At 33.3% G+C, this 17,223-nt stretch overlaps 2 protein-coding genes across 4 annotated transcripts in view; one reads left to right on the top strand and one right to left on the bottom strand.

Moving 5' to 3' along the window:
* The window catches only part of LOC149805345 (uncharacterized), a 43,993-nt gene extending 32,155 nt beyond the window's left edge, over positions 1-11,838 (top strand). For all 3 annotated transcript variants that reach the window (XM_089949386.1, XM_089949402.1, XM_089949393.1), the window contains exons 4-6: positions 6,012-6,077; positions 8,497-8,630; positions 11,411-11,838. In XM_089949386.1, the coding sequence (XP_089805512.1) occupies positions 6,012-6,077; positions 8,497-8,630; positions 11,411-11,601 (391 nt within the window). In that variant the 3' untranslated portion in view covers positions 11,602-11,838. The remainder of the gene's footprint in view (positions 1-6,011; positions 6,078-8,496; positions 8,631-11,410) is intronic.
* Positions 11,839-13,691: 1,853 nt separating this feature from the next.
* The window catches only part of LOC149805343 (dihydroxyacetone phosphate acyltransferase-like), a 59,492-nt gene continuing 55,960 nt past the window's right edge, over positions 13,692-17,223 (bottom strand). Inside the window, exons 13-14 of the mRNA XM_089949376.1 lie at positions 17,155-17,216; positions 13,692-16,852 (exon numbers count right to left, since the gene is read on the bottom strand). Coding sequence (XP_089805502.1) covers positions 16,770-16,852; positions 17,155-17,216 — 145 coding nt within the window. The 3' untranslated portion in view covers positions 13,692-16,769. The remainder of the gene's footprint in view (positions 16,853-17,154; positions 17,217-17,223) is intronic.

Genomic DNA, 17,223 nt, shown 5'->3' with positions numbered 1-17,223 from the left:
CCATTCAAGGCTGGCTCCCATTTTTCCATATCATTAGTACCGTGTGTCCTATGTTCACCCTTGATTTTCTTGACAGCCCTAGGAATAGTAGTTCAATACATAAGTAAGCAATTTGCATAGTTCTGCTTGTCAAAGATTACATTAGTGAATACTAAATTATATTGCAAGTTCATGTTCACCTAAAGACCAAGTGTGCATTTCAGGCAACATTTAAATATTTGAGCTTTATTTAAGAAAATCAGAAAAAAATATCAAAATACAGCTGTCTAATAATAATAATCTTTTTTAATATCACCATTAATCTCTCTTCAATTTAATGCTGATATGTTTTGCCAGCCTTGTCATATTATGTAATTAATGAGTAAAAGGTCAAGGTGACGATTTATATGTACATGTATTATTACAGAAAAAAGAGAGATTTAAATGACAAAAATTACCTAAAATTTCTCCCAGAAAACAATTAATTTAAAACTAAAAGTAAAGTAGACACATGTCCATTAAAATGCAAAATGTGAACTTTCAAAACATTCACTGAAAGAAATTAGTGGGATGCAAAGTCATGAGAGGTCATCACCATTAAGCATGGTGGAAGAGACCTAAGTGATCATATGTGAAGCAATATGTTTCAAAAAAACAACTAGGAAATATATTGCTTACTATAACTACTCTATAAATAGTAAATTGTATAAATTTTACATATGTATTGCTTAGATATAAACCAAAGTGCAAAACACTCCACCTAACATAGTCACATAATCTACACACTGTTCCCCATCCCCTTTCATGAAAGTTGATACATCTTAATATGTGTTTAATATCCCACTGAAAGTCACTCTGTGGTTTACAAAATGTATTTATTTTGCTTGTTATCCACAAATAGAACCATATGATTATATTTATAGTAAAGTTAATTGCACTTGCATATGTGGAGTCACTGTATTGCTGTGGCTGTTTATAGGACTCCTGGTACTAATTTAATTCCCACAGTAAATGTATGCAAACACCATGATATTAAAAATTCAATAACTTAAAATGTTTGAGTGCTTATGGTCAGACCTATATTTATCAAATATAGATGCATCATGGATGACAGCTTCTGTGTTGAGGAAAGGATATGAACCACTGCATTTTCTGGACCTGCATGTGTTTGAAATATGTGCTTTCAATTCTGCACCAAAGAGTCAGGTGCTAATTTTAGTAATGAGTGTTCCAAACTCAAGACTGTTAAAGGACTGAAATTCCATCAATAAAACTTTGTCTCTATTTTTTTTCATTTACAACTAGGATAAGCTCTCAAAAGAATGTTTGTTCTAAAACATAACTTACATTATAAACCAATCCTGGTCAGCCTAACCCATATATACTCTATTTTAGGTTCACCCGTTTTACATGGTGGTTCCCATTTTTCCATAACATTAGTATAATGTGTTCTATAGATGTTTTCTGATCAAGTTTGGCTTCAAAACATGCTGAAAACCTCACCATGCAGGTTCTTGAGAGAGCCATAATAATCTGAAATTCCATGTTGTTGAGCGCACTCTCTATCAAAAGGTGTATTCTCAAATTGTTGTCCAAACCAAACAAAAAATTCAAAATGGCTACAGTAGATAGGGTTGAGTTATTTCACTTGCATTTACAACTTGTCAAACATAAGATTTGATCTGGAAATACTCTGTACATATAGCCAAAAGTGTCAGCATGCAATTTCACTTTTCAAGAAAGGGCGAGATCAGTCCCTAAAACGTTAGTCAGTATCAGTATAGGTTTAGGACTGATTTATTGGACTAATTGATATGCAGAGCTGGAAGACACTCTTTCTTCCAATGAAAATACCCTCACGTCCTGGAATGGTAGTATTATCTGTATTCTCTTACACACTGATATAAACAGGATATGAAAACACAACAAGTTAGAAGGACAACGCTAATATAATTTTGTTTCCACCATACTTAATGGCATAAAGCTAAATTTAATTTATAAATTTTCAGAAAGGTGATGCAAAATTCTACTTCTTGCAAATCGTGCGAAATAAGTGAAACAAATTTACACAATCCAAGCAACATGAACTATTATTTGATAGGGTGATGGTCAAAACGTTTTAAGTTTTTTGTCTCTTTGTAAAGTCTTCAACAATGTGCAGTTGACACTCATGCCGAGCACGGACAATTCGTAAAAGATGCTGACGCTAACAATGAAGAATCAGCCAGCTAAGAAATTAAAAGCTAATAAGCTATTCTAAAAGACACTTGACTGACTTGAACAACAAAACATTGATAACACTGGTACCCTACCAGAGTTGCAGAAAATTAATGGTTTAACATAGATAAAAAAGGATAGAAGAAATAAAAATAAAATAAGTACAATGGAAACAACTTAAGATTTATCTATTTCAGATTTGGTTGAAAACAATTGTTACATTTACTGAGTTGAACAAGAAGTTTCATGCTGGGTTTGAACAATTAAACATTAACATAAGAGAGAGAGAGAGAGAGAGAGAGAGAGAGAGAGAGAGAGAGAGAGAGAAGAGAATGAGCTTAATAGGTCTTTTGAAACTGTGTAAAATAAAATGTAGAACATGATCCAGAACATTTTAAGACCTATCAAAAATGATTTATTTCAATTTTTTCAGTTTAGCCTACATGTTATTGACGCCACGAAGTATTTCTTTGATGGACAACAAATCACAAATAAATTAGCAACTTAAACACTTTTTTAACATATATTCATTGCATCTGGTTTAAATTGAATGTTACACATGATAACAGAATGTACTGTAGCAGTGTTAAATTAGCTAAGGTTCAACAATATATTTGCTGTTAACATCAACAAAAGCTGTAGATGCTCAAAAAATATACATTTTTTGTGCCTAATGCTGAGACAAAAAAATCAAAATAAGTTAACATCAATTAGTAGTACTAAAATGGCGCAGGCATGAATTGTCACAAAGACAATGTGTCCTTTTGGCACAATAAATGAATTTGAAAAAGCCTGACAAGATGATAATCTGTGGAGTTAATAATTGTGAAAATACCATGCTTACTTCAGATAGGAAAGAGAATGAAAACAAAACATTTTGATGATATCACCATTATCTGTCCAACATTTCTGTACCGCTAGAATTACAACAGAAAGCGATTGTTTAGTAATTATTCCTTTACAAATTTTCATTTCATCTTTATCAGTTCTGGATGAATGAAGTGTTTACCTTAATCCATAACAATATTTGAATAGGAGCACTGTTCAGTTCATCTTTGAAAAGTCTGGGAACTTTGTTATTTATATGTGGGATTCCAAATATTTCATGCTTGGGTCAGTCACTAGTGTCATAAATTTTACGTCATACATCTCATCATTGTAATCATTTTCATATCAAGATAAATGCATAAATAACCACTATTAGTCAGTCTCATTTTTTCACCATATTTACTTTTTAACTTCTAGTTATTATCGTACTACAGACATAACTCAAGCATAGTAAATCCACTGTTTATTGGTTTGGTTTATTTGAATTTGTTTTTCTGACTGGCTAACGCTTAACCTTGGTCATAAACTGTTTTCCTGGTAAATGATAAATCTCTCAGATAAATATATATTTTTTTTATCTGTACATATACTGATGTTCATTTCCTCGAGATTTTCCATATATTTGTCAAACACAGTTTTATTTATCAGCTTTCGTCTAAATCATTTATTTTAAATTTGTAAACAGTTTAATGCAGAATTTCATCAACTGATTTTTGTTCAAGCAAATTTTTTTATTATTTCAATGTGCATGTTTAAAATAATCAGTTCACATGTTTTGCATAAAAGATAACTCATTTTCATCTATAGTTAATTTCTCTGGAGGTAAGGGGTAATACTGTGAATGTCTGTTCAAAACACCAAGTAGTGTACACTCTAGTCATCTAGTACTTTGACTCATCTAATTTGTTGAGCAGTTGCCCATTTTATTTCTTTTTAGATTATTTCTTAATGTTAATTTTTTGTATAAAACTGGTATGCAGATATATGAATGACCTTGACCATGACCTTTCATACTTGCCATTATTTTCTATCTGACCACCCTTGCCAGCTATGCATCAGACTGTCCAGTGATCTAAAGCTATCGACAATCCAAATTGTTTCTTTAACTGTTATTTCTTTCCATTCTCTCACGATCCTATCAAATATTAAAAAATCTCAAAGATCTAAAATATGTTGGTTGAATCAAAATGTTTTTCAGCTTCCTCTGTGACCATCACAGGTTTCGGTTGCAATTTTACTCATCATAAAATATGTTAATAATATCATTACCTCTGTAAACTGTTGTTTCATGTATTTGTAGAATGATTTAACATACAATGTGTTCAGCTCTTTTTATTGCTCAGATTGTGCTGTATACATCATGCTCCCTCAAGATAATTTCTTATTTTTGGCACTGTATAGTATATTTAGAAATTGTAGATAGAAACATAGCCCATAATGCAAAAGTATATTATCCGCAACTGCATTAGAAGCTAAAACAATTTTATAGCCTTGGTTCACACCAGACCCAATATTAAAATATTTATTCTATAAAATAAATACTTTGCACTATATCTGCAACTATATAATAATCAAAAAGACTTTTGCAGTGTTGCTAATTGTTTGGACCTGAATAAAGAGTAAAATAATTGTTGTTGTTGTTGTTGTTGTTTTGGGGCTTAACGCCATTTTTCAGCACACGATAGGCTATACATGGTGGCCAGTATTAATGGTGGAGGAAGAACCCGGGAAAACCCCGGAAAGAACCACCGACCCACGAGAAGCTACTGGCAAGCTTTCTCACATACCCACATTGGCTGAATCCTGGACTCGAACCGCCGCAGACAGAGGTGAGATGGCAGTGATCCGTAACAGAGAGCGCTTTAGACCACTCGGCCACTCGGGGCCCCATAAAATAATTAGTAAATAACACCCAGACACAATTACATGTACCAGTAATGAGTCATTCATACCAGCTATCAGTGAAATTCCTCGTATGCTAAACGAAACTTAAAGGCATTTATATACCTTGCAAATTTATGGCAGATGACACTGCATTTACTCGTACCTTGATCTAGTAATGTTTAGTTTGATTTTTTAATGTTATCATCTCCAAAGGAACATTGTATTTTTAGATGAGATGAACAACAAAATGAGATAAACAAAAAATATGATTGGTCTAGAAACGTTGTAGAGATGTGTCTCACAAAAACATTGTATCACTTTACGGTGGGATAATGCATACATAACATATGGGTGGTCTAGAAACGTTGTAGAGACGTGTCTTACAATAACATTGTATCACTTTACAGTGGGATAACGCATACATAACATATGGTTGGTCTAGCTTCTGCATATCACTTTAAGACAGAACCAATGAATACTACAGTCCAGGGACCTGTGGGTATTTTTGTTTTAAAAAGAAATATAAGTGGTTCATTCTCTGCAGATCACTCAATAAGACAGCATGATCAATCAATATTCTCGTGCAGAAAAAGAAGAAATTGCTGCCTGCTTTAAACTGGTTGGCTGATTCAATATTCATATCTAACTACAAGCATCTTTTGGCAGTTACAATTCTTATCTTTTGTACAAATGTGTGCAACATACATTGTAAAAAAAGCGTTGATGAAAGTCATGTTTCTCAACTAAATCATCTGTGCAATCAATGTTACTGTTGTCCGTAATTGATGAGAGAAAAAATGGACTTCACCAATGCTCAGTCTGTACAGTCTCTCTCCCAATATAAATAAACTATCATACATACTTATTACTTATACATTCAGGTACAAAAGCTTATGAAAAAGACATTGTCTCTAATGAATATTAATGTAACAGCAGGAAAAATTCCTGTAATCTTAAAAGTTAACTCTTTTAACTGATTTAATTGTTTCATCTAGTCCTCATTCTTCTTGGTTTTTGTCAGCAAATGAGTATATGAAGAAAAGAAAAAAATGTACACAGTAACATTTGCAAAAATATGTACATTATCCATTGTATCTTTCCAGAGCTGTCAGCCTCCTGATAACAGTACTAGAACTGGTCTGGATAATTAACAAATCACGTTGTTGCAGGTAAGAAAATTAATATGGAAATTCGGCTAAAAGGATATTCAAGGTGATTTTTGAAGGCTTTACTCCCCTTAATAAGTTTGTATAAATAAATAATAGAGAATTTAATGTTTAATGCTAATCCTGTAATCACGTTTGCCTGATGAACTCTTTATTGACAGATAACTACATTTATACCCACTGTTGTCAGTAAAAGCATGTTATTCTTTTAATATACAACACAAAAAAACACCCTCAAAACATGAATGCTTACATGATTTTTTATATTTTCTAGGACATAAAGGTTAAACTAGTTAAAAATGGAAACATTAATTTATATCTTCAATACTATGAAGGGAGACAATTTAAAAAATGTGTCTCTTTAACATATGTACTGCTTAAATATTCTCATCTTTTTTTCTACTTATAGAAAACATTAAATTGAAATCAATCATGCTTTATAATTCAATCTTAGAGTTGGTAAACTTTGTGTGTTGAAAAAAAAAAACAGCTTAAATGTCTCAAGTAAGGCTCTTCTGAGAGTTATTTTTAACACAGTGAAATTTGCTTGAAATTTTGGTTTGGTTTAGCATTCACCCATTGCTTCTTTGGAACTGGTTGAGCTTACAGTAATTGTTTTAATGCATTTTAATTTCATGTCCTATAAATTGTCTGCAAATCTCTTTACATTTTTCTTGAAATTATAGGTAAAAAACATATTACAGGTACTTGCATAGGTTTTATTAACATTATTTGTAAAGCATTGGAGCTTCCAAATTCTCCTGCAAAAATTTTAATTTAAACTATAAGGAGTTAGCAATAAAAAAACAAAACAAAACTAAGCCCCAATTTTGATTTTTGTAATCACCAAATTTCACTGGAGTATTTTATTTCATTGTAAAATTAGATCTTGGCCAGTAAACTAAAGAGTTTTGACACTTGCAAAATAATTGAAAGATCAGGTGCATCATGATTAGGATGGGAAAATGCCTTCTGCCATAGAATGATTTGAACATTCAGCCACTTTTTCAATTACATTATAGCCTGTGTAAAGCCTTCGAAAATACAAAAGTTTCTTGTTAGAAATAAAGTGTCTCTAATCATCCTACTACTTAAACAGTATATCTACTTGAACATGCTACTGTTATCTGGCCACTTTCTTGAACTATTTTTTTTAGCAATGTTATCTGGCTACTTTCTTTAACTTTTCATCACGGCTGGAAAACAATAAATTACCTATTTCTTGAAATTTAATCTAGCTTAATTTGCAAACAAAACCAAAACCCTTTTGGAAGGTGCAAGAGAGCTATAAGAATGTAAGCAAACAACGTAATGAAAAGTTGACAGTAGGGTCAATTAATTTTCCCAAAATCATATTTTCCAGTCTATGATAAAAAGATTTTTATAATAGGTGTGATTTAGATGTTCTATTGCAAAACATTTTCTGTAGACATTATTGCCCGTGTGTCTGAACTAAGCCACAAAAGTGTGCCAAAGGTTTGCTAGAAATGTGTGACACAACCTTGTTGCAACTGTACCACAAAAGTGTGCCAAAAGTTTGCTGAAATGTGTGACAGAACCTTGTTGCAACTGTGCTACAAGTGTGCCAAAGGTTTGCTAGAAATGTGTGACACAACAATGTTGCAACTGTACCAAAAATTGGCAGATTGTTAGGTGTAATCATTAGAATAAACAACATAGACCCAGATCAGCTGGCACATTAAATAATGGCAGATCTTGGATAGTGTTGTTTTGGCATTAGATCTGATATATATGCAAGTATATATGGTACTTTGCCATTCATATAGAATTGAAACAATGTTATGGTCCTACCATGCTTATAATTAATCATTTATTTATTATAGAGTTTTTATATATAATAGTAAGTCATCGACTACCCATGATCACTCCTACATTTATATGCTTATCGTTTACAACAATGGTAAATGGTGTTTTGTTTTCCCGTTTTGTTTATTAGTTTTACATTTTTACAGCTTGTCATTTATTTGCAAAATAAGACTTAAATACGATAGTTAAAATTGCTAAAGAAAGTGACAGATAAAAATAGATACAGGTGATACAAATTTTTACAGCAGATGGATGGGTCCAGCCTTTTCTTCCATTGACTTCAAGACTTTGCCCTTCTTATAAATAAGCTACAATAGGAAAGTACTCAAATTTCAGCAAACATCCTTACCTCAGACAACTCTAATCAGATAAAAATGTTTTACTTTTGGACTGCAGTAGCTCATTGGAGACTCCAAGTCTTGTGGGTTAAATATGCATCCAGGCCAGCTAGTGTAATTCAAAGAGGCACTTAGTTCCTATATTGACTGCATGATATAGCCAAGAATATGTCCCAAAAGTGCCACTAAAAAGCAGCTGTGTTCATTTTAACTTGATGTGAACTTTGTCATTAAACTGTGTGGTGTTTGTGTTGCAGACCAGAGAGGTGCTGTTGGCGGTGCTGGCAGGTGATCTTGTGGTTTGATGACTGGAAAAAGGGTATACTGTTCCTGCTTCTTACCATTCCTCTCTTTCTGGAGGGCATGAGGGTATTGATAGGCATCATCTCAGGTGAGGACCTGTTCCATAACAGGCTCTTATTACTGGACCTCTAATCCTGACCTGCTCATGGTTCTCATCACTCATGTCTTGCTCAATCTGGCATATTTTTTCATTAGGTCAAATCCAGAGTCAAAACAACCTCCTCTCCCTACCCGTCCATTACATTCCTAGTTGGAGGAAGGGCCAGATTCTGTGACTACTGAACCCTAAAACCTTCACCATGGAAGCCATTAAGGATTTTTGATTCCCTACCCCACAATCTTTATTGGGACTCCTATACTAGTTGCCCATGATTCACTATCCCATTCTTTCCACAAGGCAAGAGACCTGTCTAGTCCCAGAGAAAAAGTTCTTATTCTTTCTGTACACTCCAAAGTCCATTTCCCTCTCGGAGTGACTAACCTGATTAATCATTCCCTTTGTCAATATTCCTAAGAATTGGTTGACAGCTTAAAGGACACTATCTAAAATGGGCATATCCTTTCTAATTTTCCTTAATTTGAGCAATTCCTTCTTATTTATCTCAAAGATAATTAGAGTTTGTACAACTGTTTCATGTAAAAGTCTGCATTCTTGAAATTTTCTAAGTATTAAACTCAATTGAAAGCTACACAATTTTTGACATTCAGCAATATCTTTAAAAAAATATCCAGATACATGAAGCTTTGATATTCTCATCTTTGACCATCCTACTGCAAGCAAAATTTCATACGATGTGGATATTGGTCTAAGTTACACAGTACCTAATTTTGAGGTTTTGAACTTATGTTTGAGTTTGTGCTAACATTTTTCTTACAATTAGTCCCGGACCTGTAGTCATGAGCATTCTGAGCAGATCAACTGAACTTGTGCTCTAATTGAAAGACTTTTGATCATTTATAAAACTTAGCCTGGAGTGAGGACAGAATCACAAAAATGATCGCATTATTTTATTGTTACTGTTCATACGTAGCTACTGTTTATACATAATTGTCAAATTTGAACAATATTGAAAGATTCTAAGAATGAGTTGTAATTTGGCGTTATTAGTGCAGGTTAAATGATCAGTTAAGTTTAGTAACTGCATGGCCAGTACTTTTAAACTCATTCTTTAGAAATCACAACTCCAACAGGGTCAAATTTTTCAAAAATTTGTTCTGATGCTCTATATATACAAAGTAATATAAAGCAGAAAATTTACTGGAAATGTCACCATTAATTTAGATTTTTTTTTAAAATCTTAAAGTGGTATCAATAAAAAGACCTAGTGATTTATCTGTTTCCCTTCCTAATGTGTGATATGCAATTTCATTGGGTTTATCTGGTAGATTATTCATGCAATACTTCGAATTGTCAGGCACTGGTGATTTATCTGTAAACCTCCTCCTATTTGTCATTTCCATTGCACTGTAAAATGAGCAGGAATTCTTCAGGAATGGTCAAAACTAGTGAGTTTTCTATGTACCTCCCTCATATCTGATATACATTTCCTTTACCCTGTAAACTGAGCAGGAATTCCTCAGGAATGGTTAGAACTAGTTACTTTTCTATATACCTCCCTCATATCTGATACACATTTCCTTTGCCCTGTAAATTGAGCAGGAATTCCTCAAGAATGGTTAGAACTAGTGATTTTTCTATGTACCTCCCTCTTATCTGATACACATTTCCTTTATCCTGTAAATTGAACAGGAATTCCTCAGGAATGGTCAGAACTATTGATTTTTCTATGTACCTCCCTCATATCTGATACACATTTCCTTTGCCCTGTAAATTGAGCAGTAATTCCTCAGGAATGGTCAGAACTAGTAATTTTTCTATGTACCTCCCTCTTATCTGATACACATTTCCTTTGCCCTGTAAATTGAGCAGGAATTCCTCAGGAAAGGTCAGAACTAGTGATTTTTCTATGTTCCTCCCTCTTATCTGATACACATTTCCTTTGCTCTGTAAATTGAGCAGGAATTCCTCAGGAATGGTCAGAACCAGTGATTTTTCTATGTACCTCCCTCTTATCTGATACACATTTCCTTTGCCCTGTAAATTGAGCAGGAATTCCTCAGAAATGGTCAGAACTAGTGATTTTTCTATGTACCTCCCTCTTATCTGATACACATTTCCTTTGCCCTGTAAACTGAGCAGGAGTTCCTCAGGAATGGTCAGAACTAGTGATTTTTCTATGTACCTCCCTCTTATCTGATACACATTTCCTTTGCCCTGTAAATTGAGCAGGAATTCCTCAGGAATGGTCAGAACTAGTGATTTTTCTATGTACCTCCCTCTTATCTGATACACATTTCCTTTGCCCTGTAAAGTGAGCAGGAATTCCTAAGGAATGGTCAGAACTAGTGATTTTTCTATGTACCTACCTCATATCTGATATACATTTCCTTTGCCCTGTAAATCAAGCAGAAATTACTCAAGAATGGTCAGGAATAGTGATTTTTCTATTAAATGCATCCATGTGCTATGTTAATTGCATTTGTCCTGTAAATAATACAGGAATTAGGAATGGTCAGGAGTTCTTCCATCCATTACTGATTTAAGCCCAATTGCTTAATTTCAAATTATTTTCATACATACAAGTCTAGGAATACTTGTGATGTAACTATAACTGAGCATACAAAAACCCATTGGTAGTCCCATCACAAGTGCCTCGTGTGTGTGTGTGTCTGTCTGTATATATATATATATATATATATATATATATATATATATATATATACTCATTATACATTCATTTGGGAAAATAATTTAAAGAGAATTCAAGAAGATTTTTTCCCCCCTCAGTTTATGTCTCTTTTTTGCAGCATTCCTGATGATTGTTTGTGGCTGTTTGTATATCGTGAAGACTTTCAGATATACAACTTCATTCAAGTCCAGCACAGTTACGGAGACACATTACATAAGGACTTATAGCCCCTCTATTCGCATAATTACACATGAGATTTCCACACAGACAGACGATTTGAAATATTATGCACAATCAAATAACTACTAACGGGAAATTTCATAAGAGTCTAAGTGACACTCTCTTCATGCTGTAACTGTACTGGCCAAAGGACAAGTTCTGACCAAAGGACAAGTTGTCTAGTGGATTATAACTCTACCTAAAACCGTAGTGTAATCAAAGATTACATACCTCACCTTTATGGAGCTTCCAGTAGACTCCGGTAGCATTATTATATGTTATATATCATGCAGACAATAAATTCAGATTAAAGTAATTTGGACAATATGTTGGCCCCATTTCTAAGAAATGTTTTTTGTTGCATTTTGAATCTTTACATGTTAATCTCCACTATATTATCAGTACTATAATGACATGCTTCTACACCACAGAGCATATATATACACATATACATATTATGACATGGCACAAAAAACAAAAACTTTATAAAAAAACTTTTCTATCACATCAATGTAGAGGTACTATAATGAAGAAGAAGAAGAAGAAAAAAAAACAATCATTGTTTTGCTTCATAGACTAATATAATTGTCCACCCCTGGAAATGAAATTCTACTGGGAAAAAGTTACAGGTCTTGAGTAACCTTGGAGTGACAACCAGTATTACAAGCATAGTTCATGCATCAGTAGTTACCTTGATTAGCCACTACAGCTGAGGGCTAACATGACAACCATGCAACATTCATTTGACTCTATTTCCTATACTTTTATATTTACATTACACAGATAACCTGTTGAAGGTAACCTAACAAAATATACAAAGTATAGTTATTAACATCGAAAGTTTACAAATGAGTACGCATACCTATTCCTATTAACTACTCTGGTCAGAAAGGGCTTCTGAGTAGGCTAGGATATTTTTTATATGTTTTTTTGGGGCTTTTCAACACATGATAATCCATACACTGCAACAAGTAATTTTGGTGAAGAGCTCAGAAAGACCCAGAAAAGAAAAACTGAGCAACATGAAGCTAATTGGCAAGCTTTCTCACATACCCACATTTGTTGAGCCAATACCTGAACTCATGCAAAGTTGAGATGTGCGAGTTATCAGTAAAGGTGAAAAGTTTTGTACAAAGAGCAAATGCAATAAATATACCAGTTATGATGCCAACTGACTAATCCTTCCAGCTGATATTATTTGAAATACAATGATCAAAATGTTCAAAGCAAATTTTCTGCCATGATTTATACTGAATATGTATTCTCATGAAGATCAGATCAAATTCAAACTTTAACTTCTTGAAGCTGAGTGTATAATAAGACTCTAATTCTGAATGGATGTTAATATCCAGGCTAAATTACATAGAATGGATGTTAATATCCAGGCTAAATTACATAGAATGGATGTTAATATCCAGGCTAAATTACATAGAATGGATGTTAATATCCAGGCTCAGTTACATAGAATAGATGTTAACATCCAGACTCAATTACATAGAATGGATATTAATATCCCAGCTCAATAACATAAAATGGATGTTAATAGCCAGGCTCATTTATATAGAATGTCTAAATTTTTGAGTATGTTCTTGATTCACATTTTTAGTCTTTGTTATTTGGAAACTGTATCAGGAACACCATAAAATATTCATGCATTATAGCAATGCATTATAGCAAGATGAACATATTTCATCTTAACATTAGATACTTGAGGGTAAATCAGACCTTATGAAATGTTTTGGCAGGAGCAGACTTTTGAGCTGAGTATGGGGTCAAATTCAAACGTTTTATGCATGAACGGCCAGATTAAGTTTAGATATGTACATTATATTCATAAATCAATTCTCTTGTCTTAAGACATTATAGAGAATCTAATAAATAAAAATGGATTAAAACATGGTTCTTACATCTTCTGAAGGTCAATTGTAAATAATTTTTTTCAAAGATTTCTCTACAACCTCAAAAAATGTCATTTTTTCTTGCAGTAACTTAATTTTGTACACATTACAGTTTAATCACTACAAAAATAAATATACAAGCAGAAGAAAAAAAAAAAAACAGTGCACCACAACAATAATGGGATGATACTTCATCTGGTAACATTCAATCCACTCAATTTTATACCATTTTACTTACTGATTCATTATTTTGGGACAATAAAAAAATAAAAACAATATTGCTTTAAAAATCATATATTTATTAAGTTTTAACACTGTTGTATTATCTCGAATAAATTCAAAATATCTAGGGAAAACTTCAAGGAATTTTTCAACAAATTCACTGGCTTTCAAGGATGAAACTAACATTTCTCCAGAATAAAGTTTTCAAGACAACTAAGCAAGTTCAATGATTTTTTAATTATTGTATGAATGATGTAATATAAAAAATACAGAGGCTAACAGCTTAAATTTACACTCTTTCAGTAAAAGCAAATGTCATTGTTTCAAGAGAAAAAGACAGATCTCCACAAAATAGTCTTTTAAACACAAGTCTTTATGACATGGATGATACAAATATTAGTAAAGATTTCTATTTATCTAATTGCACAAAAGATGCATAATACAAAATAGAAAATAATAATAGAATTTAATACTTCCATTGAAGGTGGACAGTAATTATGAACTGAACAATACAAATATCATTAATGTAAAATAAAATGTGTGAGTGAATACTGTACAATTAATGATAATTTGAGAGAAATTATAAAACTTAATATAACACTTAATATTACTAACTGACATATATTCTCTCAAGCATAACGTTCTGAAGAATTAATATGCTGATGAAGTGATTGTCAAACAGACTGGTTTGGATTTTTCCAGCACAGCTACAAAAGTAGGTTATTTAATGCCACAGAAATTGGAGTAAAGTGACATAGCCATCTTGGCTGTCCTGAAGGTAGAATTCAAACCTGCACCCTTTCAATGCTGAGTCCAAATGCACTAGCCACTTAATGCCACGATTCCTGCCTCCATTAGTTGCCTCTAATGATGGCATATCAAGGTTATTCTATGTTTAAGAGTCTGCTGGGAGGGGGCTTAGAGATATGGAAAAAGAGCCATACACTGCGCAAGATATCAAACCTGTCTCTTGTCTTAATATGATAAGCTGCAAAAGGAAGTTAATAATCTCATTTGTTTCTCAATTCAAAAATTCATGAATTGGCAAAATGCTGTTTTAAACTACATATAAAACTTTAGAAAATAAACTTTGGCCTTATTATATACTAACTCGTATCATTAAACAGAACATCATGATCCATCCAACACAGTGTGAACACATTTCAGGTTAACATGATGATCAATTCACCACTGTGTGAACACATTTTAGATAGAACATTGTGATCAAATCACCACTGTGTGAACACGTTAGATAGAACACTGTGATCAATTCACCACTGTGTGAACACATTTTAGATAGAACATTATGATCAATCCACCACAGTGAAAACATTTTAGATAGAACATTATGATCAATCCACCACAGTGAAAACATTTTAGATAGAACATTGTTATCAATACACCAAAGTGAACACATTTTAGATAGAACACTGTGATCAATTCACCACTGTGTGAACACATTTTAGATAGAACATTATAATCAATTCACCACAGTGAAAACAATTTAGGTAGAACATTGTTATCAATACATCACAGTGATTAGTTAGAACATTATGATCAGTGCAGCACAGTGAATGACTTGCATTATTCCATCAACTTTACAAAACATAACCACATCTATAAACACAACTAGATGCTTGTAAGTAGAGTCCAACTTCAAGTTGCACAGACCCAGACAAGCCATCACATGATGCACTGACAGATTTGGGTCCATGTAGTTTATTAGGAGCAATCATTAAGATAAACAACACAGACCCTGATCTGCTGGTACAATATGTGATGGTGGATCAAAGTATATGTTGAGTGTAGTTTTACTTGACCTATAAGTGAGAGATTTTCTATAACAACTAGTACATAATGTATGATATGACAACACACATAAGATATGCACAGAAATGAAAAATGCTACAATCAGAATAGTGAAAAATAGTTGATACAGAGAAGTAGGATTTCTTATGGAAAACAAGCAAGAATATAGGCATAAACATGGAAATGTACATACAGATATTTAATACAAACGATGCTTTACATCTGCAAAAGCAACATAAATATTTTTATATGCTGGCTGAATTGCACTAAGTAGAGATGATCACTGACCATGGTAATCACTCAAGTCTGTGACAGTGCCTTCTGTTTTGGGAGTAACTATTCCTTGTGGCAACGTACTGTATGGACATGCTAATAATTTGAGTCAAATTGCAAAAACATAAACCCTGATTTGCCATCACATGTGCAGGCAGATCAGGGTCTATGTTGTTTGTTTTACTGATTGTTTCTAACAAACTGCATGGATTCAGATCTGTCATCACATTAAGCAACAGCAAATCTGGGTCTATGCAGCTTGCAGCTGGATTTGACTTATTGCAGATAGTAATAACAGCTTCCTGGTAATGGTTATTCTGTGCATTACTTCAAAAATTATTATTTAGATGGTGTTCAATATTGAGATAAATTGTAATGTCTAATGTTCAACCAGGGCACTGATGTCACCATGCAACAAAATATGACAAGGATTATCTAATAATTATCTATGTGCAGCGTTGGTATTACGTCTACATTTCATGAAGACCTTGAAACTTTACACATCAAAATAAAGGTTACTTGATGTTGAAATACACATGGTATTATTAACCATTATTTCATGCAGTGACAATTTCAATCTAACACAGATGAGTCAGTGACATCATTTAATATGGCTGACGAACACCAAGTCACATCTGTGGAATGGACTGCAATCCTCATACTTCCTATAAATGATTTAAGTTCAAAGGAAACATTCTTGTAATCATTGTCTCTGTTATGATTTCTACTTTATGGAGGTGCAAGCTCCGGATATGACAATATAGCAAATAAGTATTGCAATAGTTTACCAAAAGCTGCTGTTTAAAGATACTATCTTCACATACACATTCCAGTAAGACAGTCAAATTATAGGCCCACAGACATGGAGCCTGATCTAGCACAAATCTGTGGAGCTGTTCCAGTATATGTCTGTGGAACACTATCCAGTACAAGTCTGTGGATCCCTTTCCAGTACAAGTCTGTGAAGCCCTTTCCAGTACACATCTGTGAAGTCCTATCCAGTACAAGTCTGTCAATTTGCTGAAGAAGAATGCTTCCACACTTCTTGGGAGAGCCTCATAGCTTTGCATTGATAACAACCGTCTTTGTCTCCACATTGATACTTGTTGCTGGAATTTTTGGCACTTGTACAAATTTACCTGCAAATTACAATTTAAAAATAAATGCAATGTGCTTGAAGGTAAAATATATATGGCAAGTGTTAATTAGTAGAAACAACAAATCTAATCCTGACTGCCCCATGGCTTTAGATTACTTTTATTTTGCATTCCTTTTTGTATAATGGCAAATATCATAGGATCTTTCTATATTGATCCATCTTGTTCAAAATGCAAAGGGAAACTTCCATGGAAAGAGTCGGCATGAAATATGCAAGAGTTCTGCAGTAACACTATTCTCTCTCGTTTTCAATGGTAGGCAGAGAGACCTTCCATATACTTACTCAATTCATCCATTATCTGGGACAGGACTACTTCATTTGGGTACATGTAGGTATTTCCCTCTCTGAAGA

This window comes from Sinohyriopsis cumingii, chromosome 2 (assembly GCF_028554795.1).
Source record: "Sinohyriopsis cumingii isolate HCF-2022 chromosome 2, ASM2855479v2, whole genome shotgun sequence".
NCBI lineage: Eukaryota > Metazoa > Mollusca > Bivalvia > Unionida > Unionidae > Sinohyriopsis > Sinohyriopsis cumingii.
Note: the sequence above shows the minus strand (reverse complement) of the source record. Positions and strands in the feature narration are given on the sequence as shown.